General features: G+C 45.2%; 2 protein-coding genes across 6 annotated transcripts; both read left to right on the top strand.

The window, feature by feature from the left end:
* Positions 1–1,847: 1,847 nt before the first annotated feature.
* Positions 1,848–16,709, top strand: BNIP2 (BCL2 interacting protein 2). Of its 5 annotated transcripts, none has more exons than XM_070763590.1 (11): positions 1,848–1,912; positions 5,235–5,375; positions 5,839–5,897; positions 7,732–7,899; positions 8,856–9,032; positions 9,133–9,235; positions 10,272–10,403; positions 10,614–10,700; positions 10,802–10,900; positions 12,540–12,575; positions 14,907–16,709. In XM_070763590.1, exons 2-11 carry the CDS (start codon positions 5,281–5,283, stop codon positions 14,953–14,955), a joined length of 1,005 nt encoding a protein of 334 aa, XP_070619691.1. In that variant the 5' UTR covers positions 1,848–1,912; positions 5,235–5,280; the 3' UTR covers positions 14,956–16,709. The 5 variants fall into 5 exon arrangements, with proteins under 5 accessions (XP_070619691.1, XP_070619690.1, XP_070619692.1 ...); XM_070763589.1 differs by having other exon boundaries at positions 1,849–1,925; XM_070763591.1 differs by having other exon boundaries at positions 1,849–1,925; positions 5,250–5,375.
* Positions 16,710–17,937: 1,228 nt separating this feature from the next.
* Positions 17,938–25,749, top strand: GTF2A2 (general transcription factor IIA subunit 2). The gene is made up of 5 exons (XM_070763330.1): positions 17,938–18,131; positions 19,538–19,674; positions 20,047–20,151; positions 22,576–22,702; positions 25,416–25,749. The coding sequence occupies exons 2-5, from the start codon at positions 19,603–19,605 to the stop codon at positions 25,439–25,441; spliced, it is 330 nt and encodes a 109-aa protein (XP_070619431.1). The 5' UTR covers positions 17,938–18,131; positions 19,538–19,602; the 3' UTR covers positions 25,442–25,749.
* The last annotated feature ends 727 nt before the right edge of the window (positions 25,750–26,476 follow it).

Genomic DNA, 26,476 nt, shown 5'->3' on the forward strand with positions numbered 1-26,476 from the left:
TGTGGACAAAGACAAATGCTACAAAACAGCAGCTTTTTTCCCCAAGGGAGAGGGGAAAATAGAGCAATACAGAACTAGCCCCGTTGCAAAAAAAGTTGTTGCTCTGTGTGAAAAATTGTTGTAAACAAATCTTGCTTTGCAAATCCAAGCGGAATGTCGCCTAACCTCAACAGACAAACCCAGAAGGATCTTACCGTTCCTGCCATGAGGAAATAAAACTTAAATAAAGGTCATAAACCACCTTGAGTTATAGACACAGTTCTAAACATAAAAATCATAAGAAGCAAGGAACCTCCAGCTGTAGGGGCAGTGTACCTGATGTTCGGCTTGTGAGTGGCTGGAGGGAGATCTCCGGGTGCTTTTTATGTTCCGTGAAGGGGTGGCCTTAAGAGGACTTGACTGGCCGACAAATAGGGCTTATGCAAGTTCCATATTGAAATAATAATAATAATAATAATAATAATTAATAATAATAATAATAATAATAATAATAATAATAATAATAATAATGACATGATGCTGTGGCACAGATGATCCACTGGAACTTGTGCCGGAACTACCATTTGCCAGTGGCAAAGAACTGGTGGGATCATAAGCCCGAAAAAGTGGTCGAAAATGAGCAAGCAAAACTACTGTGCGACTTCCGACTTCAGACTGACCGAATTCTGAAGCATAACACACCAGACATTGTGATCGTGGAGAAAAAGAAAGTATGGATCATCGACATCGCAATCCCAGGAGACAGCAGAATTGAGGAGAAGCAGCGAGAGAAATTAGTGAAATACGAAGATCTAAAAATCGAGCTGCAACGACTCTGGCATAAGCCCGTGAAAGTGGTCCCAGTGGTACTTGGCACGCTGGGTGCAGGGCCAAAGGATCTCAGCGGACATTTGAAAACCATCGAAATTGACAAAATCTCCATCTGTCAATTGCAAAAGGCCACTTTACTGGGATCGGCAAACATAATTCGCCGCTACATCACGCAGTCCTAGGTGCTTGGGAAGCGCCCGACTGGTGATGAAATACGAAATCCAGCAGTGATCTCGTTTGCTGTGTTGTATTGACATAATAATAATAATAATAATAATAATAATAATAATAATAATAATAATTGTATGCCACCCCTCTCCGAAGACTCGGGGCGGCTCACAACACAAAACACAATGTACAAATCCAATATTTAAAAAACAGATTAAAACCCTTATCATAAAAATTAATCACAGGATCCAAGCAAACCATACATAAATCATAGTAGCTAAGGAGAATATCAACTTCCCCAAGCCTGGCGACATAGGTGGGCTTTTAGGAGCTTGCGAAAGGCAAGGAGGGTGGGGGCGGTTCTAATCTCCGGGGGGAATTGATTCCAGAGGGCGGGGGCCGCCACAGAAAAGGCTTTTCTTCAAAGCATGCTGTGTGAATCAGCCCAGGATTTCCCAAGCAGGGTCGGACTGCATGCGTGCAGGCAGTCACTTATTCTGCAATCATCATAATCGTCTGCAAAGTTTGCAGGGTCATGCAATCTTTCCCTCCTCGCCCATTTGCAACCTGGCGCCCGCCGCTGCAGAAAATCATAGCCCTAATTAGCTCCATTTGCATAAACCGCTCCCACCGCCTTGTAGACCACGCCCATCGGGAGACAAGGCAGCACAGCGACAAAACCCAGGCGCACGCGCAATTTACCCGCCGGGCTTAGTCGCCGAGAATCAAGCAAAGCTCAGCGCATGCGCTCTCGGCCCCTCCCTGCCGCGCCCTTTCAGCCGCCTCAGAGTACGCAGGCGCAAAATAGCGGCCCGCTCTGTTTTCTGAGGGAAGGAGCAGGGCTGCGCCCTGCTTCCTGTTTGTTCACGTGTCCTTCCGGGGCAGGGACGCCACCTTCGGGAGGGGTCGTTCCGGCCGGCTGTCAGCGATAGAGGTGAGGCACTGAGGTGAGGCCTGACTTCAGGGATTATTATGGGATGCGGGGAGGGGGTCTCGGGGAGGGGCAATGGAGCGGGGTGGGGGCCCTCAGCCTCTCCCCTACCCCCCCACAAGACCTTTGGCCAGCTAGATTTCTACCTGCAGGGAGCCTGTGCTGTTTTCTTTCTTGGTGGGTGGTGTCCTGAGGTGAAAAAACCCTCCATATTTACTCTTTTAACTGCTCGTAATTCGCCCTCAGGTCCTCGTCAAAGCCCCCTGTGTCGATTTCATAGGAGGGCGGGGCTAGCCCTTTCGGGTGAGGGGCCAGGAAGCACCCCGCCCAACTGATTGGTTCGTTTGGGCCCCTCTGAATGTGATTGGGCAGGGGCTCCTTGGAGTGACAGAATGGGGAAGAGTTCCAACTTTTGTTATGCTGGGGAATTCTGGGAGTTGAAGTCCACAAGTCTTAAAAGCAGACCCCCTGCTCTATAGAGCCTTACAGGTAGTCCTCCACTCATGAAAGTTTATTTAGTGACCATTCTAAGTTGCAATGGCATTGAAAAAAGCGGCTTAGGACCGTTCTTCACGCTTATCATGAATTTCGTTGCATGGGTATACAGTAGTGTGTATATACACACAATGACAATAAAGTATTTATTATTATTGTTGTTGTTGTTGTTGTTGTTGCCATGGCAGCATCCACATGGCCACATGATCAAAATTTGTTTGTTTATTATTTATCTATTTAGACAGACAGACAGACAGACTTATAAAGTCCCAAAGGACTTTAGGTGGCTTACAACAAAATACACACAAAATGCAATATAAAATCCCCTGAAAAACAGTACAAAACAATTTGAAACCAACAATTAACAATTAAAACAGTTTTTAAAATAATGTGGTGACTGACTCCTACAATAACTGCAGCTCTACTGGATGGAGCTCGGCTATTTTGAAATCTGCAGTTTGGTTTCCTGCTTCACCCTCATAGTGGGAAGTGGAATTACAGTACTCAAATTTTGTTTCCTCCGGTGCTTGTGCAGGCAGAAGACTCACTTTCAAGGAACTATGATTAATATCCTTTTAAAACTTGCCCTATAGCTGTTGCTGGATACACCCAAAATTGTGGTTGCCTCTCCTACCAGTTTTCTTCTTATTGTTCTTCCAAGCATCACTATTAATGATTCCTCTAGCAAATTTATTTATTTTTATTTATTTGTCAAACGTTTATAGAATAGTAGCAATTTGTATAAACATAAGTAAAAAGTAAAAATAAAAAGAGGATTATTTATTGATTTATTTATTTATTTATTTATTTATTTATTTATTTATTAGATTTGTATGCCGCCCCTTTCCGTAGACTCGGGGTGGCTCACAACACAATAAAAACAGTTTATAACAAATCTAATAATTTACAATATAAAATATTTAAAACCCCCATTATTAAACAGACATATACACAAGCATACCATACATAAATTGTATAGGCCCGGGGGAGATATCTCAGTTCCCCCATGCCTGATGACAAAGGTGGGTTTTAAGGAGTTTGCGAAAGGCGAGGAGGCTAGTCCCAGTTCTAATCTCTGGGGGGAGCTGGTTCCAGAGAGTCGGGGCCGCCACAGAGAAGGCTCTTCCCCTGGGGACCGCCAACCGACATTGTTTAGTTGACGGGACCCGGAGAAGGCCCACTCTGTGGGACCTGATCGGTCGCTGGGATTCGTGCGGCAATAGGTCAGTAGGGCAGGGATTGTAGGCACAAAGGTGCACTTATGCACGCCCCTTACAGACCTCTTAGGAATGGGGAGAGGTCAACTGTAGACAGTCTAAGGCAGTGATGGGCTACCAAAATTTTTACTACCACACTGTGGGCGTGGCTTATGCATTTGGTTTCAACATCTTTCAGTGCAAATTGGGTGCTCATGGGTGGAGCTCTAAATTTTGCTACCGGTACTGTATTCCTGACCGTACCCGTAGGAGACCATCACTGGTCTAAGGTTAAAGTTTTTGGGGTTTGGGGAAGAAACTACAGAGTCAGGTAGATCATTCCAAGCATTGATAGCTCTGTTGCAGAAGTTGTATTTTCTGCAATCAAGTTTGGTTGGTTTTTTTCCTTGGTTTTGACCTGCCTCCTTGTCAATACATTAAACAATACTATAAGCCTTACTTAACAAAATGTATTAAACCCTCATTTGAACACACAGTTCTACATCATAGTCACACAGACAAACTAGAAATAGCAGAGAGTAATCAGAGAGAGAGGCTTCTGGCAACACTAACTCTTAAAGTTACAGTGTTATAATTCATTTAAACATACACTGATAGTTTGTTTATATACAGTACTGTATTGCCAAACCCAACCAGTTACATACACAGTAGTAACATTGACTGTGGGAAAAAGGAAGTCTTGACTCAGAAGCTTTGTTGCTTGGTGTACCTTTTTTTTGTTTGGAATTGGCAATGTGCAGCAGTTCTTTGCCTTCATACCTACAAACCCCTGGATGTTGATCAGGGTCTTTGTGTGATGAGATCTATTTCCAAACAGTTATGTAAAGGCACTCTCTGAGAAAATGCATAGGTTTCAGTAGGTCGGTTGAGGAATATTTCAGCAGAAATGGAAAAATGGCTGCTGCTTTGGCATAAATGAGTGCCTGTAGGTGCCTGTAGTCACTGAAGGTGACTGTAGGTCTGTAGGTCAGCAGTTCAGACTCAGCCTTTCATTTTCCTGAGGTGGGTCAAATGAGGACCTGGATTGTGGGGCAATATACTGGCTCTATTAAAAGGTGCTATGGCTAACAAGTTGTAAGCCGCCCTGAGTCTAAGGAGAAGGGCGGCATAAAAATCAAATGAATGAATGAATGAACTCCATCTGTCTAGTCTGGAGGACAGAAGGGAAAGGGGGGACATGATCGAAACATTTAAATATGTTAAAGGGTTAAATAAGGTCCAGGAGGGAAGTGTTTTTAATAGGAAAGTGAACACAAGAACAAGGGGACACAATCTGAGGTTAGTTGAGGGAAACATTAGAAGCAACGTGAGAAAATATTATTTTACTGAAAGACTAGTAGATCCTTGGAACAAACTTCCAGCAGACATAGTTGGTCAATCCACAGGAACTGAATTTAAACCTGCCTGGGATAAACATAGATCCATCCTAAGATAAAATAGAGGAAATAGTATGAGGGCAGACCAGATGAACCAGGAGGTCTTTTTCTGCCGTCAGTCTTCTATGTTTCTATGAATGAATGCACTGCCCCAGTTTCTTCTGTGGATTAATCCAGATGCTAAATTAGGACTTCCTAGGAAGCCACTTCTGGCCTGACTAAGCACCTCTTCAACAGAAACATATTTTGCAGTTCCTGACATCTCCAACAACAATACGGAGCAATGGATCAGGACGGAGCTGCGTTATCCCTCGAGGCAAAGCTGAGGATGGAAGGAGTGGAAGTTAAGGAGGAGTGGCAGGATGAAGACTTCCCCAGGTAAGGCACAGCTGGCTTTTTTTTGGGGGGGGGGGCTCCTTTGACTGGAAAATGAAGCTGGTGATTGTATGTGCACATTTGCAATTTGTGTAATAAAGGGACAGAACAGGCGGTAGCAGTCCTGATTAGCAAAGGGGCCATTCTTTATCAAATGGACCAGGTGAAATTGAAGCTTTATTTGAAAAGAAACCATCACAAAAACAACATATATGATAAGAAAAAAAAGTGCTCTTTCTAATGAAATAAAAATGAAGACGATTGAAGGTGAGATAACAGAGGGCGATAGGAAAAAACATGTGCTCTTTCTAATGAAGATGATTGACGGTGATGGAACGGAGCTCTCTGTTTTCTCACCTTCAATCATCTTCATTTTTCTTTCATTAGAAAGAGCAGGGTTTTTTTCTATCATGGAAAGGAAGCTGCTCTGATCTCGACTCCATGTAATGTCTTCCCTCTGTTCCAGACCTTTGCCAGAAGATGACCACATGGAAACTGGGCCATCTGAAGGAGAAGACCAGTCTGGTAAGTTTATGGTTTTTTTAAAAAAAATGTTTAATTGGATTTATATGTCGCCCCTCTCCGAGGACTCGGGGCAGCTTACAACATATTAAAAAACCAATGCAACATCATAATCCAATTACAGTGGAACCCCGACATAAGAGCTGCTCTACTTAAGAGCAACTCGAGATAAGAGCTGGGAGGGGAGAGATATTTTTGTTCTACTTACAAGCCCAAATTCGAGATACAAGCGCCAAGGAGCTGTCTCCTGAAGCCAAACGCTAACTTCCGCGTTCGGCTTCAGGAGACAGCTGCGAAGCGGCGCGCGTGTTTTAAAAGGTTGCAGCCGGCCTGGGGGGGTCGGGGGGGTGCTTGCAGCTTTCTTTCTTGCTCTTTTTCTTTCTCTCTTTTACCTTCCCTTCCTCTATTTCTTCTTTTCTTTCTCCTTCCCACCTTCTTCCCTCCCTCCCTCCCTTCACTCATTCCTCTCTTACTCTCCCCTTTCATAAGTTTCCTTGCTTCCTTCCTCTGTTCCTGTCCCTTCCCCCTTTCTTTCTTTCTTTCTTTCTTTCTTTCTTTCTTTCTTTCTTTCTTTCTTGCTCTTTTTCTTTCTCTCTTTTACCTTCCCTTCCTCTATTTCTTCTTTTCTTTCTCCTTCCCACCTTCTTCCCTCCCTCCCTCCCTTCACTCATTCCTCTCTTACTCTCCCCTTTCATAAGTTTCCTTGCTTCCTTCCTCTGTTCCTGTCCCTTCCCTCTTTCCTTCCTTCCTTCCCACCCTCCGTCCATTCATTCACCCATTCCTCTCTTGATCGCTTAAAGCCGGTCCCTGGTGCAAAAAGGGTTGGGGACCTCTGTCCTACAGGATTGGGTGGCAGAGAAGTTGAACATATGTAAATTTAAAAGTTTAAGAAAGTTTACAAGTTAAGTGAAAGAAACTTCATTATTCATTTATATGTACATGTACATTTCTTCATTAAAAACATGTCTTTCTGCATAATTTAGACTAACTTTGTGAGTTTTTTGAGGGCTGGAACCAATTAAAATTATTTACATTAATTCCTATGGGGAAAAGTCGTTCGAGATAAGAGCTGCTCGACTTAAGAGCCCAGGTCCGGAACGAATTAAACTCGTATCTCGAGGTACCACTGTAATTTAAAAAACACGGGTTTCTGCAGAGCAGGGGTGTCTAACCTAGGCCACTTTAAGACTTGTGAACTTCAGCTGCTGGAGAGCTCTAGGAGTTGGCCAAGATTGGACTCTCCTGGTCTCCAGGTTTCCCTACCTTGGAGAAGACTGAGGCAGCCTTCCCAGGAGTGGTCTAACCTGGAATTTCTCTATCATAATTAAGAAAATGGCATGAAACCAGACTAAGGTCAGAACAGTTCAATAAAAATGGACTGGAGTTTTGAAGACCAATAGCATTGTGAATTCAAAACATTGTGCTTGCTTCTGAAGGATCAAAATGGACACAGAATAAAGAGAGTATTTTTATGAAAGACAAGTGTTCACTTTGTTAGAATGACTAAAGTTACGCGTATGATTGCTGCAGAAATGTCAAAACGGATTTCAAACAATAGAAATAAGTCTTGTGTTTAATTCTAGAACTGTTGAGTACAGTATATAACTAATTTCTTTGCTGGGTGAGGTCCCCCTTTGATCTCGCTTTTAAAGAAAGACTGTAACGTCCGGTGGGCCTTCAATTAGCCCTACTTCTCAACCCCAAGTAAAGTAACTTATGTCTAGCCCCCACTCCTGTTAAAATATTCTCTTTTCTAGCTTTGAAGTTCTTTCTTTTTCTAGCTTCGACATTTATCACGAAATCACTTGTTGTCTTCCCCTACCTTTCAACCTATTAGAAATAAATGGAAACAGAGTTAAGAAGAAACTAAAAGTTCCAAATATAAACTTGAATTTGGACCAGAGTGAAGAGTCCATTTTATCCGGCTTAGAGACAAGTGGAGATATTGACTTGGATGATATAGACACCCCCTCCGAGAACAGCAATAATGAGTTTGAGTGGGAAGGTAAGTTGTTGTTTTAAAAACAATAGCAACGACGTTTTATCCTTAGGTGTTGTTCCCTGAGCTTGCTCCTGGGTATGGATGTTTCACATGCGTTGAAACTGGGGGTGCAGAGCCCCCCACTCCACAAATGCTTGGCCCTTTTTTTTTACTGTGGGTGAGAGGTGGGTCCGGTGGACTATAATTGCAATAAGGTTTCTATCTCTTCTCTTTTTAATGCCGCTGTCTGCGTTTCCCTGGAAGGATAGTTCCCCTTAACCCAGCCTTCTGTCCTTGGAAACAAACTACTAACTTGCTGAAGTAGTTTTCCCCACTGTGTGGTAAGGCTTGCGCTACTGAAACCCCTGTTACAAAACCAGGAGGGTGATTTAGTCCTTGCTAGCACCCCCTCCCCTCTTCAATATCAGGCGTGGCTTTGATTGAAAAGATTTGTCTATTTGCATGACTGCTGCCAATCAGGGCAGGGACCATGATTTTGCACCGAAGCTAAGAAATCAGGGGGGGAAATGATAACCATCCAGAGCTGTCAACTTCTCAAAGAGTTTTCAGCTTGTGTCTGCATCACCCTAAATACTTTTTACAAGGCCTTGCTTTTGGAATTTGGGCGCGCCCAATTTAAATGCTGATTACTCCGATGTAGAGAAAATTAATCAGAATGAGACTAGCATGCGTTGATTTTAAAAATCTGCAAGAGATTCCACGTTTTCAAAGAAAAGGGTAACATATCTCGACTTTAAAACCATTCTGCTCATTTAATTCCTCCATTTCTTGTTCAGTTTCCGTAAGCGAATGTTGACCCTTCAAAAACCGAGCCTGTCACTTTGAAAGACTTAACTGACCAACCCACCCATACGGCCTGGGGGATTCTGGGAGTTGGAGTCCACACAGTTGCCCAAGGTGGGAAGCCTTGGTCTGATAATGTAATACCTCTCCCACCGCTCTGTTTCCACGGTGACCAGATGACCTCCCGAAGCAGAAAAGCCCCCACGCTGCTCGGAAGGGCTCCCTGCTGGAATACACGGCCTCGGAAGAGAAGGAGGAGGAGCGGCGGTGGCGAATGTACCAGATTGGTGACCAGGGTCACCGAGTGGACATGAAGGCCATCGAGCCCTACAAGAAAGTAATTAGTCATGGAGGTGAGTGAGCTGACTTATTATAATGCTCGGTTCATCAAGCCAGCAAACCTCATAAAAAAAGCATCATTGTGATTATTATTTCTCTCTCCCCCCCCTCTAGGCTATTACGGGGACGGGCTAAATGCCATTATCGTCTTTGCGGTTTGCTTCATGCCAGAAAGCAGTCAGCCAAACTATCGATACTTAATGGATAATCTGTTTAAGTAAGTGGTGGAGCAAACAGGTAACCCTGCTTTCACGTGATTTTGATGCCCCTGCTATAGAGATTAGATTCCTGTTGGGGGAGAGTTTTGCACATGGGGAAGGTCACACCCCACCAACTAGCCACAGTTCACAACGATACCTAATTGAAGTCTCCAATGAAGCACTCTGCAGCAGGCTTTCTTGTAAAAATATATATATTTTACTTTTCTTCTTCGCAAAATGTTTCTCTAAATAAAGTATCACAATACTATCAAACACTGCAACTGCCCACAAACTGCTAAGCACTAAGCCACCGACTCACAAACCACTAAATCTCAAACCACTATAACAAACCACCCAGCACAAACCACTAACTACTAAGTACAAACCACACCCATGCAAGGGCGTTACTCTTTATATATAGGTTACAGCCAATCAGGTTGCAACACAATTAGCAAACCCATGATTACATACTGATTATTTATTCATTCATTCATTCATTCATTCATTCATTCATTCATTCATTCAATGTTTATGCCGCCCTTCTCCTTAGACTCAGGGCGGCTTACAACATGTTAGCAAAAGCACTTTCTAACAGAGTCAGCCTATTGCCCCCACAATCCGGGTCCTCATTTGACCCACCTCGGAAGGATGGAAGTCAACCTTGAGCCGGTGATGAGATTTGAACCGCTGACCTACAGATCTATAGTCAGCTTCAGTGGCCTGCAGTACTGCACTCTACCTGCTGCCCCACCCCGGCTCTTATGGCTTCCATTGGCCTTTCCTATGGTTACGGACCATTTTCTTGCATGGTAATACCACCTCAAGAAATAAACTTATTTCTGACCATTCCCCCATTGTCAGAAGTAAGGGATCAAATTGGATCGGGAGCTTCTCTTGACACACACAGAGATTGCAAAATGTGGTCCAAACTCACTTAACAACTGCCTCGTTTAACAACAGAAATGTTGGACTGGTAAATCAATGCTACCTATATTGTCTTCGGGTAAATCAAGCTGCCATCTCAGCTGTTTCTCCCCCTTTCCCTTCCCGCAGATACGTTATCGGCTCCCTAGAATTATTAATAGCGGAGAGCTACATGATTGTTTATCTCAACGGGGCCACCACTCGGCGGAAGATGCCCAGTTTAGGTTGGCTCAGGAAGTGTTACCAGCAAATTGACAGGAGGTAAGATTGAATACGAGGAGGGGGAGACAGGAAGAGGCAAAGCCAGTTGGTGCAGCAATACAGTGGGGTGTGGTTTTTTTTGAAAGGGTGGGAATTGGGGAAGGGTCTGTCTCATAAGGGACTGGGAACACCGTGTAATTTTTCAGGAAGAGTGGTGTTGCCATCCTGTTGTCTTCCGTTGCCAACGTCTGTGGCTTTTATTGACCTTAGGCTAAGGAAAAACCTGAAGTCCTTGATCATAGTCCATCCTTCCTGGTTCATTAGGACACTTCTGGCAATCACAAAGCCTTTTATTAGGTAACCACACAATATTTATCATCCTTTTGCTGTTAGTGTTGTGAAGCTACGCATCGTGCCTTGTTGCAGCGGTGACCGTTTCCCTCCAATGTCTTTTTCAGCTCAAAATTCAGCCAGAAGATCCGATACGTCTTTACTTTGGCCGAGCTGGCAGAGCTCATCCCCATGGACAGCGTCACCATCCCCGAATGCATAAAACAGTAGGTCGCCTTTCTCTTGTGTCCGCGGGCCCCCAAAGAGCGCCTGGATGTTTAGGTCCGAAGGGCAGAATTGAGGGAGAGCAGTAGTGACCAGTAGCACTCCCCCAAGTGTGGCTTCTCCCAGGAATGGGTTGGTGAAAATCCAAAGGAATTGCTGGTGCTCTTGGGAGCTATCTCAGAGGAAGACACCTGCCCTACCCACATTCGTGCCAAGGGATTCCAACTGCCTTCAGGGATTATTTATTATTTATTCAGGGTGTCCAGCAAACCTGGGAAACAGGGGATTATCAGGGAAATTGGTGGTTCGGGAAATATCAGTCAATTATCAGGGAATTTGTGCAAAAACTGGAATAAATCAGGGAAAAAACCAAACTATTAAAATGTTTAAAAGTCAGAGAAAAGTCATGTTAAAAAAAATGGATTGTGCTGCCTGGCAGAGTCAAGCAAAAATGAGCATGACTGTTCTGTGGGGCTCTCTGGTAGACTCCTCCCAAAAATTCACAGGTACAAATTTCAGACACACACACGTTTGAAAATTCAAAACAATGTTCTTTATAATGAAAATTTACTTAAACCAAGCCCCCTTTTGGGATAGCAAAGAGCCCTCGTCTCCAAACAAACTGGTAATTTGTATAAGTCCCTTATCAGTTCTGTGATACTTAGTTTGCAGCTGTGAGGCAATTCACAGTCCTTCTTCTTTCACAAAGTGAAACACACTTTGCTCTGGTTTAGTTTCAAAGCGGGGAAAAATCAGCACACAAAAGGTCAAAGTCAGCAAAGCAGTCATGAAACACCACGATCAGATAATCCTCCACAATGGCCAAACCCACAGGCTGCTCTTTATAGCAGCCTCACTAATGACCACAGCCCCACCCAACCACAGGTGGCCTCATTTTCTTTGATAATAATCTCTCAGTTGTTGCTGTCTATGCATCACTCTCCACATGCGTGGCTGTATTATTAACTCTCTTGTTCTGAATCCAAGGAGGAGCTGGAGAATTGATCTCCTTCTGAGCTGTCTGCCACACTCTCCTCCTCCCTGTCAGTCATGTCTTCTTGGTCAGAGGAGCCTTCATCAGCAGATTCCACCGGGGGAGGGGGGCAAAACAGGCCTGCAGCGTGTCGATGTCTCTCCCACATCCACAGTCCTTGGGGCAGGAGCTGGGCCAGAGCTAAACACAACAATGACTGTGGCAACAACTTGCATCCTCAGCTACCGATATTTCTCCACGGCTTAGCCATTTGGTACGATGTCGTCTACAACCGCTGCCTTAACTAGACCACAAGTTACAGGGAAATGTCAGGGAAATATCAGGGAATTTTAAAATGCTTTCCCCCTGCATACTCTATTATTATTTTGATGTCTAGGCCATTATTATGGAGTCTCCGAGTCCATTCCTTCTAACTAAGTCTCAGCCAGTTGCTGCCTGGGCTCCTAATCCGAGATGCCCGGCTGCTCTGGACACTGGAGGGAGACACACAACAACAGTCCTTCCTATGGAGGCGAAAACAAAAAGAAAAATGCCCTTTCGCTTAATGTCCTTTTTATACGTCGATGCTGGGAAGCGGTTGGCTTTGGGTTTGGTGCGTTTCAAAAATCTGCAATGGCTGCACTAAAAATTGAATTTTCCCTACTAAGGTATGAAGAAGAAAGATTTAAAAAGAAACTCGCAAGGTATCTGCACTTCTTGATCAGGAATGCCTGTCGCCTTTTCTGCTCTGGGCTGGCTTTGGGGGGGGAGGCAGCGCCTGGGGGCGGCCGTTTTTCCCCCTGGCAAAGAGCCTGCGCGGTTCTTGGACTCCTGCGGGACTGCCCGACACCGCGTCTTGTTTCCAAGAAGGGAAAGTAATTCCCGAGGTTGAGTCCTGGCTGTCTAACTGCAGGTGGCACTCGACTTACAACTGCAAATGGAGCCCCCCCGGTTTTTGTCGCTAAGTGAGACATTGGTTAAACGTACGACCTTCCTGGCTTCCATTGTTAATAGAATCACTGCAGTGGTTAAATCAGTAACAGGGTTGTTGAGTGAGTCTGGATTCCCCGTTGACTTTATTTATTCGATTTTTTTTTTAATGCTGCCCTTCTTAGACTCAGGGCGGCTTACAACACGTTAGCCATAGCACTCTTTTTAAAAACAGAGCCAGCGTATTGCCCGCCACCATCCGAATCCTCATTTGATTCACCTCGGAAGGATGGGAGGCTGAGTGAACCTTGAGCTGGTGATGAGATTTGAACCGCTGAACTGCAGATCTAGCAGTCAGCTTTATTGGGCTGCAGCTCCCCCCAGAGATCAGAATGGCCCCCACCCTCCTTGCCTTTCGTAAACTCCTTGAAACCCACCTTTGTCGTCAGGCATGGGGGAACTGAGATATTCCTTCCCCCTCTCAGGCCTATACAATTTATGCATGGTATGTTTGTTTGTATGTATGTTTCGTTATAATAAGGGTTTTTAGTCATTTTTAATATTAGATTTGTTTCATGTTGTTCTATTGTTGTTGTTAGCCGCCCCGAGTCTGTGGACAGGGGTTGCATACAAATCTAATAAATAAATAAATAAATACCTGCTGTGCCACCTTGGCTCGACTTAGCTCATTGGAAGGTTGCAAAAGAGACCATGTGACCGTCATAAATAACAATAAACATAAATAAATAAAAACAAATAACAAGTCCCGGGCCAAGCGTCCTGAATTTTCATCATATGACTACAGTGATAGTGTGAAAACTACAGTGATGACTGTAGTGTGACTACAGCCATAAGTGTGAAAAATGGCTCGTAACTCACTTTTTTTTCCTTCAGTGCCATTGTAACTTTGAATGGTCACTAAATGAACAGTTGTAAGTCGAGGACTACCTATATTAACCCTAACCTTCCGATCCAGAGCTGCCAGTGGTTAAAATTGGGCAGCCGTGGCTGTAAAAAAAACCACTTCCTTAATTTTCGGGCTGAGGGTGGCTGTGACTCGGTCAACAACCTTTGTCCATCTCCCCTAAAAGCTGAGGGAATTACTTCTTTTCTTTTTCCCACCTTCTGCTCTTCGTGTTTGCAATCCCTCCTTCCCCCTTCTCTCCCCCCCCCCGCACCCCACCCCACTATTTTTCAATGCATGCGGAACATTTCTGATGGGGCTTTTAACAAGAGCGGCCGGCTAATAAAATATATTAATAAATATACACTGCTCAAAAAAAAATAAAGGGAGCACTCAGAGAACATATCCTAGATCTGAATGAATGAAATATTCTCATTTAATACTTTTTTTTCTGTACAAAGTTGAATGTACTGACAACATGTGAGATTTATTGTCAGTGTTGCTATTTAAGTGGGCAGTTTGATTTCACAGAAGTTTGATTTCCTTGGAGTTCTATCTATCTATCTATCTATCTATCTATCTATCTATCTATCTATCTATCTATCTATCTATCTATCTATTGGATTTATATTTATATATTCTGTTGTTTAAAGGTTCCCTTTATTTATTTCTTGAGCAGTTTATTTTGACCACACTAATCTAATCTACTGTACTCATGGCTGTGGCTGATTAACAAATCCATTTGATCCAGAAAGTGCTGGTTTTATACAATGGCTTCAAATCCCCCTCCTTTTTTCCCCCCTTTGGAGGGACTGCTCAGAATACTGCCAACATGGCAAGTCCCCCCCAAAGCCGATCCCATCTTCAGCCCCCAAAGGGCTATGGGCCAACTCCCCCTGTGTCTTAGGATCTGATTGAATTGCTCCCAGGAAGTTAAGCTGCCAGACTTGGGGAATTCCTGTGCTGTAGGCAGAACGCATTACAATTAGCTTGACCTCTGCACAGGTGAGCCCAGGTGTTTGCACCTGACCCAAGCAGAGGAAACGTCTCCCAGTCGGTTCCATCAGCGCTCAAAGTTCCCCTGAAATCTGTAGGAAGCTTCCTGCTTTAACTTGCACCGCAATTTCTGAATGATAAGGGTTTTTTTTCCATGCAAACATTTGCAAAATACAACGTATTTTTTCTTCTCTCCGATGAGCAGAATTGATCCAGAACTTAATGGGAAACAGGAGCAAAAGCCTGAACAGTGAAACCGGAAAAAGAAAAAAAGTATTTCTGAATTCAAGCCGAGAGTGAAGACCACGCTGGGAGATTTGAGGTCCTGAAAAACACACTAGTCCTCTGCGTCCAGACTTGGCCTGTTGAGCGACGCGCCGAGTGGGTTTGCACAGCCCAGGTGGCCCTGGCACTTCGTAGTTGCCTTCATTATAAACTTTCCCACTGCAGTGTCACCAAGGCATCTTAGGAAGGGCACCCATTGTTATACCGCCATGCTTATTTCAGTAAGTATTTATATGCTTCAATGTTAAGGGGGAGAGATAATATATATATATATTTTTATGACTCTTCGACACATATTTTATAATGTTCGTCTGCGGGGAAAACCCACCGATGACGGTTGTTGTTTATTTAGGAATAAAATGCATGAGAATTTCTTACATATGGTGAAATGCTTCTTGGCTGAAGAAGAGAGAAATGTAACTTTGGTTGTCTGCTACGGTGGGATGCACCTGACCCTCGAGTTGGGTGTCCACACCACAAACGCGGCTCAGTCCAAGCCCTTCTGGGTCAAAAGCCCAAGGTTTCTAACTCCCCCGCCCCTGAATAGAAAGACCCCGTAATTGAAGATACTACGACTGTTTGAATGTTGGGGGCTGGTGGAGGCTGCCCGGCTCTGGATAACCAGGGAGCGATTGATTGATTGATTTGGGAATTTGGGGGACATTCCAGAACTGATGGGGATCTGCCTTCTCCTTGCTACTACGGAGGAGGTGTCGGTCCAGCTTAATAAATTCTATAAGCCTAGGGAGAAGGGAAATTTCAATTCCCCCATGCCTGAGGACAGAGGTGGGTTTTAAGGAGTTTGCTAAAGGCAAGGAGGGTAGGGGCAGTTCTAATCTCTGGGGGGAGCTGGTTCCAGAGGGTCGGGGCCGCCACAGAGAAGGCTCTTCTCCTGGGTCCCACCAAATGACATTGTTTAGTTGACGGGACCCGGAGAAGGCCCACTCTGTGAGACCTAACCGGTCGCTGGGATTCGTGCGGCAGAAGGCGTTCCCGGAGATATTCTGGTCCGATGCCATGAAGGGCTTTATAGGTCATAACCAACACTTTGAATTGTGACCGGAAATTGGTCGGCAACCAATGCAGACTGGGGAGAGTTGGTGTAACATGGGCATATTTGGGAAAGCCCATGATTGCTCTCGCAGCTGCATTCTGCACGATCTGAAGTTTGCCACCCACCCTTAATGTGCAACGGAGTTGCAGAACATGGTCTCAGGATGTGGCACTCAAGGAGTAGAGAAAGTGCACGCAGAGTTAGGGCCAAGGGCAGCTTAGCCTACGGAGGCTGTTCACCTGCATCTCTCGCCAAGGTGGAAGAACGATGTGGTGATTTCCTACTTTGGAAAGCCAGGCTCTTGAAATGGCATTTTCCACCAGCACTCGCTTCACTTTATACACAAACAGGACTCTGTGTGTGTGTGTGTTTGTTTGTTGCGTGTTTGACCTGTTTTATAATGGCCGCTTTAAGAGCGGCCTTCTCAGTAACCACCGTGGATTGTAGGAGAAATGCTACATCGTGGTGGATTGCTACCATCCTGGATTGTAGCAGAAAGGTTAAGTTTTTGGAAAGTTTGGGCGTCGCTCTATTTTCATTTGTATTTAAAATTTGTGTGTGTTGTTAGCAACACAGTGGGTTGTTTTGATCCCAGTGTTCATGGGGGCAGGGGGATACTGCCCATGTGTGTCGGTTCATAACCCAGTCAATAAAATGTTTTTAAATAAAGAATGGCTTTCATTGGGTATTTGTCATAAGTGCTTGAAGATGGGGGAAGAAATCCTATTTGCCTTGCTTAATAAACCTAAATCTTCACATAGCTGGAGTGGAAATGGTTGTTTAGGCAGCAAAAAGAAAAAAAAACATTGTCTTCGTTGCCCCTTTTTCATTGGAATAGAAACCTAGAAGATTGATGGCAGAAAAAGACCTCCTGGTCCATCTACCCTGCCCTTATACTATTTCCTGCATTTTATCTTAGGATGGATCTGTTTATCCCAGGCAAGTTTACATTCAGTTCCTGTGGATTGACCATGTCTGCTGGAAGTTTGTTCCAAGCATCTACTACTCTTTCAAGTCAAATATTTTCTCCCATTGCTTCTGATCTTTCTCCAACTAGCCTCAGATTGTGCCCCCTTGTTCTTGGGGTCACTTTCCTATTAAAAACACTTCCCTCCTGAACCTTATTTAACCCTTGAACATATTCAAATGTTTAGATCGTGTCCCCCCTTTTCCCTTCTGTCCTCCAGACTAATAATAATAATAATAATAATTATTATTATTATTATTATTATTATTATTTATTAGATTTGTATGCTGCCCCTCTCTGGACTCGGGGACTCTGAAGACTCGGGGCGACTAGACAGATGGAGTCCATGAAGTCTTTCCTGATAGGTTTTATGCTTGAGACCTTCCACCCTTTTTGTAGCCCGTCTTTGGACCCCTTCAATTTTATCCATCTCTTTTTGTCGGCGAGGTCTCCAGAACTGGACACCGTATTCCAAGTGTGAATGGAGCACGGGGGTTATTCTTGCTTCCTTGGGTGGAGGTTGGTCAAAATCCCTGCATTTGTGTGGGTGTCCAGTTTCAAAGCGGGTGGGGAGAGCTGAGGGCACTGAATTCACGGGATACCCGGCAGCTTTTGCCCCGTTTCTCCAGTTGGAGTTGCAGCCGAGGATCTCCTGGTGGCCTCCCATCCAAGCACCACCCAACGAGCCCTGCCAAGTGGGCCGCCGGAGCTCCTCTGCCCACGAACACAGTGCCTTCCCCTTGCATTCCTAACGGGCCAGCCCCTCCGACCTCGCCGAACCGTTCAAGGCGATGCCCACCGATCGGACCCCGCCGCACGCAGACCGCGGAAGAACCTTACCCATAACCCTCCCGGCTGCTTTTCCCGCGCATGCGCCGGGCGCCCACTGCCAAACGCTCCAACACCTGGCCCCGCCCCAACCTTCTGAGGAGCGCGTGCGTCTATCGGCGACGCACGGGCTCTATGGTCGCGTCCGCAGCGTGCGTCGACTTCCGCTTCCGGGTCTTGCTCTCGGTGGTGTCGGAAAGAGGCGGGGATCGGAGCCGGCGTCCCTATTTCTCCGCGTCGGAGGTCTGGAGGAGCCCGGCGGGCCCCCTGCGGGCGAGGGAGCCCTCCTCGCCGAGGTAGCGCCGGGGGAGCCGCTCCCTCCTACCCCGCCCCCCACTTCCCGCCTCAGACTCCGTGGCCCATCAGCCGCTGCGCGCCCCCTGGCCCATCCTCCGCCCCCGGTCAGCGCAAGCCCCGCAGCTCGCTTCTCCCGGAGCCTAAACCTGCCTGGCGTGGGTGGGCCGGCGGGCGGGGGTGTGTGTCGCTCAGTGCCCTCCTGCAAAGCCGGGCAGGGCGCCCCCCTCTAAAGCCGGGCAGGGCGCCCCCCTCTGGCCACACACGCAGGACGAGCGCGCATGCGCATAGGAGTGGGGGTGGGGGCCCCTCATGTTTGGGGCTGGTTGGGACCCCCGACCCCCATAGCCAAGGAAGCGCCTGCAGGCCCCTCTCGGCCTCCCCCTGGCTGGGCTGGCACGACACACACACGGGGGCGGGGATGCCTGGGGGGGAGGGAGAATCAGTGTGGGGGGGGGACGAGGCCTCTTTGCAGCAGGACTTGGGGGGGGGGCGAATCGCCGCCCTTCAAAGCCCCTTCTTGCAACCAGAGAGGAACAGGCGGTCCTCCACTTAACGACGGTTCGTTTAGCCACAGTTTGGAGTTACAACAGTAACTGGAGAAAATGACTTCGGGCGGCTTTTCGATTGATTGATTGATTGATTGATTGATTGATTGATTGATTGATTGATTGATTGATTGGAACTGGAGAAAATGACTTCGGGCCGCTTTTCAACTGATTGATTGATTGATTGATTGGATTTATATGCCGTCCCCTCCGAAGACTCGAGCCAGCTTACAACATATAATCAAAAACAATAAAATACAACGGCAAATCCAATTCATTAAACTAGATAACTACCCTAAAATCCCCAATATTTTAAAAATCAATCGTACACTTACGTAACTTACGGCCCTTTGCAGTCTCTCTTGGGTCACGTGATCACAATTCAGACGTTTGGCCAACCGACTCATTTATATGACAGTTGCCGTGTCCGAAAGGGTCACGTGATTAACCTTTTGTGACCTTCCAACAAGCAAAGTCAACCAGGAAGCCAGACGCGCTTCAAATTTCATGTTAATAATAATAATAATAATTTATTAGATTTGTATGCTGCCCCTCTCTGAAGATTTGTGTGTCGACTTTGGTGATTCACCTAAGAATCATGGCACAAAACGGGGTGAAACAGGGCAAACCTTTTGTATGCCGCCCCGAGTCTACAGAGAGGGGCGGCATACAAATCTAATAAATAAATAAATAAACAAACCTCACTTTGCAAATGTCTCACTGAGCCGGGAAGTTAAATGGCGTTTCTGTTATTAATGTCTATTTTGTGAGAAAGAGGGAACTGGTCTTGAAGTGGCTCAGTCTCTGCGTTGTGTGCATTCTCCTTCCCTCGCCCACCATAACTCTTCTGGATTTTCCAGGACTTTGGTGAAAGCCGGGTGCTTTGAGATTTGTGGATGATCATCAGCCAGTGACTCTTTGAACCATGGCTTACCAACTGTACAGAAACACCACCCTGGGAAACAGCCTTCAGGAGAGCCTGGATGAGCTCATTCAGGTGAGATAGAAGCTCCTTTTTCTTCCCATTAAGAAAAGAAACGCAAGTTAAGTAGGGACATATTAGTTTTGCAGTCTGATGGACAGTATTTGCTAGTCTCCTGGAGTTGTAAGTGGGCGGAATCACATTTATATTGATTTAAGCATCTTTAGAGTTCTGCAGTTGTACGGTGGTTGGAGGGAATGAGAAAATCCAGTCAAGTCATGCAGGTTGAAATTGTAAATTATACCCTGTGCTGTAAAAGTTTTGGCTGTTTGGACAAACGTGGTATGCCAATCAGAGTGTGAATATCAAAAGACAAAGTTCTGATTGTGGACAGGTGAGTCCAAAAACTGTTAGGAGTTTCTAAAGTTTTCTCCTTCAATCTTTCAGTCTCAGCAGATTACGCCTCAGCTCGCTCTCCAAGTCCTCCTACAGTTTGACAAAGCTATCAATGCTGCGTTAGCCCAGCGGGTCAGAAACAGAGTCAATTTCAGGGTAAGAAATGCTAATTGGAAATCAGCTGGCATTGGCTAAGTTTTCCTACAGACATCAGATTGCAGCTCTCTTCTCCAGAAGCGTCTAAAATGGTACCAAAATATAGGGGTATTTTTTCTGCCATAGTTTAAATCTTTAAAGCTACCCAGGCTTCATGCTCTGGGGAATCCAGAGCATGATACCATGGTCTTTCAAGACTGAAGGATGCCAGTGCAGATTATCTCAGGGACCGCCTTCTGCTGCACGAATCCCAGCGACCAGTTAGGTCCCACAGAGTGGATCTTCTCCGGGTCCCGTCAACTAAACAATGCCGCTTGGCGGGCCCCAGGAGAAGAGCCTTCTCTGTGGCGACCCCGGCCCTTTGGAACCAACTCCCCCCAGAGATTAGAATTGCCCTCACCCTCCTCGCCTTTCGTAAACTTCTTAAAACCCACCTCTGCCGTCAGGCATGGGGGGACTGAGATACGCTTTCCCCCTAGGCCTTTACAATTTATGCATGGTATGTCTGGTTTTATAATAGGGTTTTTTTAGTTATTTTAGTATTGGATTGTTACATGTTGTTTTTATCATTGTTGTTAGCCGCCCCGAGTCTACGGAGAGGGGCGGCATACAAATCCAATAAATAAAATAAAATAAATAAAAATAAATAAATCTGTTCCTTCTAGTTTTCCATTCAAACATAAGGCTCTGAAGGAATACAGAGAGTCCTTGATTTACAACTGCAATTGAGCCCAATATTGCTATTGCTATGTTGTTTGTTAGTGAGGTTTGCCCCATTTTAGAACCTTTCTTGCCACAGTAGTTAAAGTGGCTTTGGGGTTGTTAAAGTTAGGAACCTGATCTGGGACGTTGCAATGGTCATAAACATGAGTCCTTTGCCAAGTGTCTGAATTTTGATCACATGACCCAATGGTCATAAGTGTGGAAAAACGGCCAGGAGTCTCATTTTTCAGTGATTTCGTAACTTGGAATGTTTACTAAACAAACTGTTGTAAGTCAAAAGTCTGTAGAAAAACGGCTGCTTAAAATGCAGGAAAAGCGATGAGCAAAAGCAAAAACCCTTCAGATGGCTCAGTGTTTCATGCTGTAGTTTAGAAGGCTGAGCACCAGTGAACAGGTAACAGGAAGTGCTTTCACTTAGGAACATGGTTGAGGAGGGAACATCCATGGCTTAGTGATGAGGTCAGTTAGCATACAACAACTACGCTCCACTTACAAACACAATATTTATTTATTTGATTTGTATGCTGCCCAATCCCGAAGCACTCAGGGCGGCTTACAATAATAAAACAATATTATTATTATTTTTTTATTATTATTATTTATTGGATTTGTATGCCACCCCTCTCCGCAGACTCTGGGCGGCGAACAACAGTAGTACAAAACAGCATGTAAATCCAATACTAAAACAGCTAAAAAACCCTTATTTGTAAAACCAAACATACATACAAACATACCATGCATAAATTGTAAAGGCCTAGGGGGAAAGAATATCTCAGTTCCCCCATGCCTGACAGCAGAGGTGGGTTTTAAGGAGCTTACGAAAGGCAAGGAGGGTGGGGGCAATTCTAATCTCTGGGAGGAGTTGGTTCTAGAGGGCCGGGGCCGCCACAGAGAAGGCTCTTCCCCTGGGTCCCGCCAATCGACACTGTTTTGTTGACGGGACCCGGAGAAGGCCCACTCTGTGGGACCTCACTGGTCGCTGGGATTCGTGCGGCAGAAGGCGGTCTCGTAGATACCCTGGTCCAGTGCCATAAAGGGCTTTATAGGTAATATAAAATCAGTTTACAACATTAATAATAATATCAAGCCCTTAAATCTAATCCATAGAATCATACCACATCGCACAGCTCAAAATACAAATGTGTCACGCACTGGCCACACCCATGCCCAGTTTAGCCAAGAGAGGGGAAAGTCATGGTATGTCACATGATGTAATGAGGTGAGTTTGACAGCCCTGGGATGGATGGTTGAGGAGCATTAAGTTAAAAGCGAAAGTATTCAGGCCCTTTTAAAAAATTCCCCCAAATCCTCCTGGCTCACGGTTGTTCCTTTGATGGCCACAAGGGGGAGACAGAACTGTTTCCAGAATGGCTGCCTGTCTCCATCACAGAGGGCTTCAAACTTGGCAACTTTCAAGACTTGTGGACTTCAACTCCCAGAATTCTCCAGGCAAGTCTTAAAAGTTGCCAAGTTTGGGGAAAAACTGCTGCTCTTATCAGGAAGCGAAGGGGGCTCCAGGCGTTCAAGGCAGATTCAATGTTTTTCCCCTATTTATGGAGATTCTCATGTCATCCTGGTCATCGTTGCTTGAGAGGCCTTGTTGTTCTTCCTCAAAAGAAAAAGGGAAATAACCTTAGTCCAGACCTTTTAAGACCCTTTTCCTTAGCCCCCCCTTCTCTCCCTCTCTTCTTTCTCCCAAAGGGCTCTCTAAACACGTACAGGTTTTGCGACAACGTCTGGACCTTCGTACTGAACGACGTGGAGTTCCGAGAGGTCACCGAGGTGGTGAAAGTGGATAAAGTCAAAATTGTGGCCTGCGATGGGAAAAGTAAGTTTGTGGGGGGGGGGTGATGTCTGCGTTTCTCAACCTTTAAGCTGAGGGGGGACTGCAACTCCCAGAATCGGTGGGCACCCAGCTTATACCATTTAGCAATAGCATTTAGATTTATATACCGCTTCACAGGGATTTTACAGCCCCCTCTAAACAGTTTACAGAGAGTCAGCATATATTGCCCCCAACAGTCTGGGTCCTCATTTGACCCACCTCGGAAGGATGTATGGATGATTGGTCTCTTAAATTGGGGTTTCTTTTTAAAATTAACTTAAATATCAGATTCGTTTATATTGTTTTATTACTATTGTTAGCCGCCCTGAGTCTGTGGAGAGGGGCGGCATACAAATTTGATAGATAGAGAGAGAGAGAGAGAGAGAGAGAGAGAGAGAGAGAGAGAGAGAGAGAGAGATATGATAGATAGATAGATAGATAGAGAGAGAGAGAGATAGAGAGATAGATAGAGAGAGAGAGAGAGAGAGATAGATAGATAGATAGATAGATAGATAGATAGATAGATAGATAGATAGATAGATAGATAAATAGAGAAAGAAAGAAAGAAAGAAAGGATGGAAGGCCGGGTCCACCTTGAGCCTACTGAGATTCGATCTGCCAAACTCCTGGCAGCCAGTAATCAGCAGAAGACGTAGCTTGCAGTCCTGCACTCTAACCACTGCGCCACTTAACCAAACTCCGCTCTAAGGATACCAGAACCAGGCAGATCCACGATTTCTCCCCTCTTGGAAAGTGGATCTTAAAATTGCAGCTCCAGGAACGGGCCGTTTCCCTTCCTCGTATCTTGAAGATACCTGGCATTTGCAGAAGGCGATTTGTTTGCTCAGGCTTCGGCCTGCCAAAGTCCACAAAGGGACAGGTGTCCCGGTACGAAGACGCTCTCTATCGCCTGTTAATACAGAGCCTCATTGTGTAAACGCACCGGCTCATTTCCCTCACCTGACGGCAGTTGTTGAACACAACATTCAGCACACGAGGTGATGTCCCTGCATTAAGGACACACGGACCTGTTGAGCTGTGTGTTTGCAGAAGTGTTTCCTTCCTTCTGGCAGAAACTCTTCTTCTTACCTGAGTTGTTTCTCTTGAGCCGTGACAGCAAACCCTCCCTCTCCTACGACAGTTTCTATTCTTTTGCAATGAGTCTGTTGAGAGCAGGGGCCCAAATCAGATATTTCCACGCCTTCTATCTCTAGATCAAGGTTGACTCAGCCTGCTTTCGATCCTTCCGAGGTGGGTCAAATGAAGACCCAGATTGTTGGGGGCAAGAGGCTGACTCTCTGTAAACCGCTTAGAGAGGGCTGCAAAAGCAGTATGAAGGGGTACGTAAGTCTCTGCTATCGCTTCCTCCTCCTCCCTCCCTCCCATTCACAGGGCTGTTGTGGGGAAAATATAAGGGGGAAGCTTTGTTGAATATGTCTGCTGCCTTGAGTTATTTGTAAAAATAAGGGGAGATATAAACCAACACTGCCTGGATTTATCCCTGCTGTTTCCTTGGCAAGGTTTTGGGAAGTGGTTTGCCCTGATCTCCTTCCTAGGTGAGTGTGATGGGCCCAGATTTCACCCAGCTGTCTTTGGGGCTGACTGGAACTCAACCGTCCTTCGACGCACAAAAAGCGTTTGATAACTTAAATTGGGACTTTCTAAAACATCAAATTTAAATATGAAATACGGATCCATATTTTAAAATGTGATTAGTGCCATCTATACATAAGAACCTAAGAGGAGCCCTGCTGAATCGGGCCAAAGCCCATCGAGTCCAGCATTCTGTGTCCCACAGTAGCCCACCAAATTGTTGATGGGGATCTTGAGCCAAAAGAGAAGGCAAGACCCTCCCTTTCCCTTGACCCCCAACAAATGGTACTCAAGGGAATCCTGCCTGACTCAACTCAGAGAGAGAGAGAAGAAGGAAGGAAGGAAGGAAGGAAGGAAGGAAGGAAGGAAGGAAGGAACACAACCTAAGAAGAGCCATACTAATTGGGCCAAAGCCCACCCAGTCCAGCATTCTGTGTCACCCAGTGCCCCCCTTCCAATTGTCCATGGGGATCTTGAGCCGAAAGAGAACGCAAGACCCTCTTTTTCCCTTGACCCCCAACAAATGGTACTCAAGGGAACCCTGCCTGCCTCAACCAACATAGAGGCAGCACATGGACGTCCGTTTCAATAATATACAAAGCAAAATCCTAAGATTTTTATTAATATTGCTTCTTCATTGCTTAGTTGACCCCTATGACAATCACTAAGTGTCGTACCACACGATTCTTGACAAATGTCTCTTTTTCTTTTATGTATGCTGAGAGCATCTGCACCAAGACAAATTCCTTGTGTGTCCAATCACACTTGGCCAATAAAATTCTATTCTATTCTATTTTAAAAGGCCAGAGTGATGATAAACGGAGATATGACCGATGAATTCAACATCAGAAAAGGAGTAAGGCAAGGCTGCCCCTTACCCCCTCTCTTATTCATTCTCTCAGTTGAAATACTGCTCAATCAAATTCAAAATAATGCTGAAATTAGGGGAACCAAAATCAAAAACGAAACCTATAAAACCCAGGTCTCCTCCAGTTTCTAGCCTGGAGTCTTAATCACGAGACCAGCCTGGCTTATTATTAGGAATAAAACAAGTCTTCCCTTCCTTCCGTGCAGCTTTGGGTTTTGAGCCGTGCTTCTCACCGTGTGTTTCCTTTGCCTCCAGATACAGGTTCCAACGCCGCGGAGTGAAGTGGGGCCGGGCCCTCCGGGCCCACGCGGACTGGATGGGCAGGGGAGCAGCCTGGACCGAGAAGGACTCTGTCGGGAGTTGTTTTAATAACGCAGGCTCCCCTTTTCTGTGGGGAGGCCTTGTGGAACTCTCTTAGCTAGGTCCCATAAGGCACCGCCGGGCGTTGGCTCGGTGGCGAAGATAAGCAAACTCTTGCCTTTTTTTAAACGAAACAAACAAACCAGAGGATCAAAAATGAGGATGAAATATACACAGCTCCTTTTGGGCTCATCAAGGTCACCAATAAATATTTTATTTAAAACTTTTAGTGGCGTGATAAGTGTTGAATCCTCTTCCTGTGTACGGCCTGTTTTTCCTCCCCTTAAAATCTCATTATTTTGCCGGGAAAACGTAGCCAATCTCTCTGATATGCTTTAAACCCAAATTTAAGAATGGCTTATTTTCGTCCTTCCAAAAATGTTCAAACATGATTCTGTATATACAGGGTTCCCTCGATTTTCGCGGGGGATGCGTTCCGAGACCGCCCGCAAAAGTCGAATTTCCGCGAAGTAGAGATGCGGAAGTAAATACACTATTTTTGGCTATGAACAGTATCACAAACCTTCCCTTAACACTTTAAACCCCTAAATTGCCATTTTCCATTCCCTTAGCAACCATTCAGATTATTACTCACCATGTTTATTTATTAAAGTTTATTAAAAAAAATATTTATTAAAGGCAGACGAAAGTTTGGCGATGACATATGATGTCATCGGGTGGGAAAAAACATGGTATAGGGAAAAAAACCCGCAAAGTATTTTTTAAATAAATATTTTTGAAAAACCGTGGTATAGACTTTTCGCGAAATTCGAACCCGCGAAAATCGAGGGACCACTGTATATATTTAATTTTGGTTGTAGACAATATCGGGTTCTGTATTTATCCAGCCATCTGTATTTATTCAGTGTCGGGATCCTTACACACCTCATCCCCTTTTTAAAAATCAATATTATTGAATCTAGAGAGAATCAATAACCCAAGTTTAGTTTTGAATC

This window comes from Erythrolamprus reginae, chromosome 10 (assembly GCF_031021105.1).
Source record: "Erythrolamprus reginae isolate rEryReg1 chromosome 10, rEryReg1.hap1, whole genome shotgun sequence".
Classification (NCBI taxonomy): Eukaryota; Metazoa; Chordata; class Lepidosauria; order Squamata; family Dipsadidae; genus Erythrolamprus; species Erythrolamprus reginae.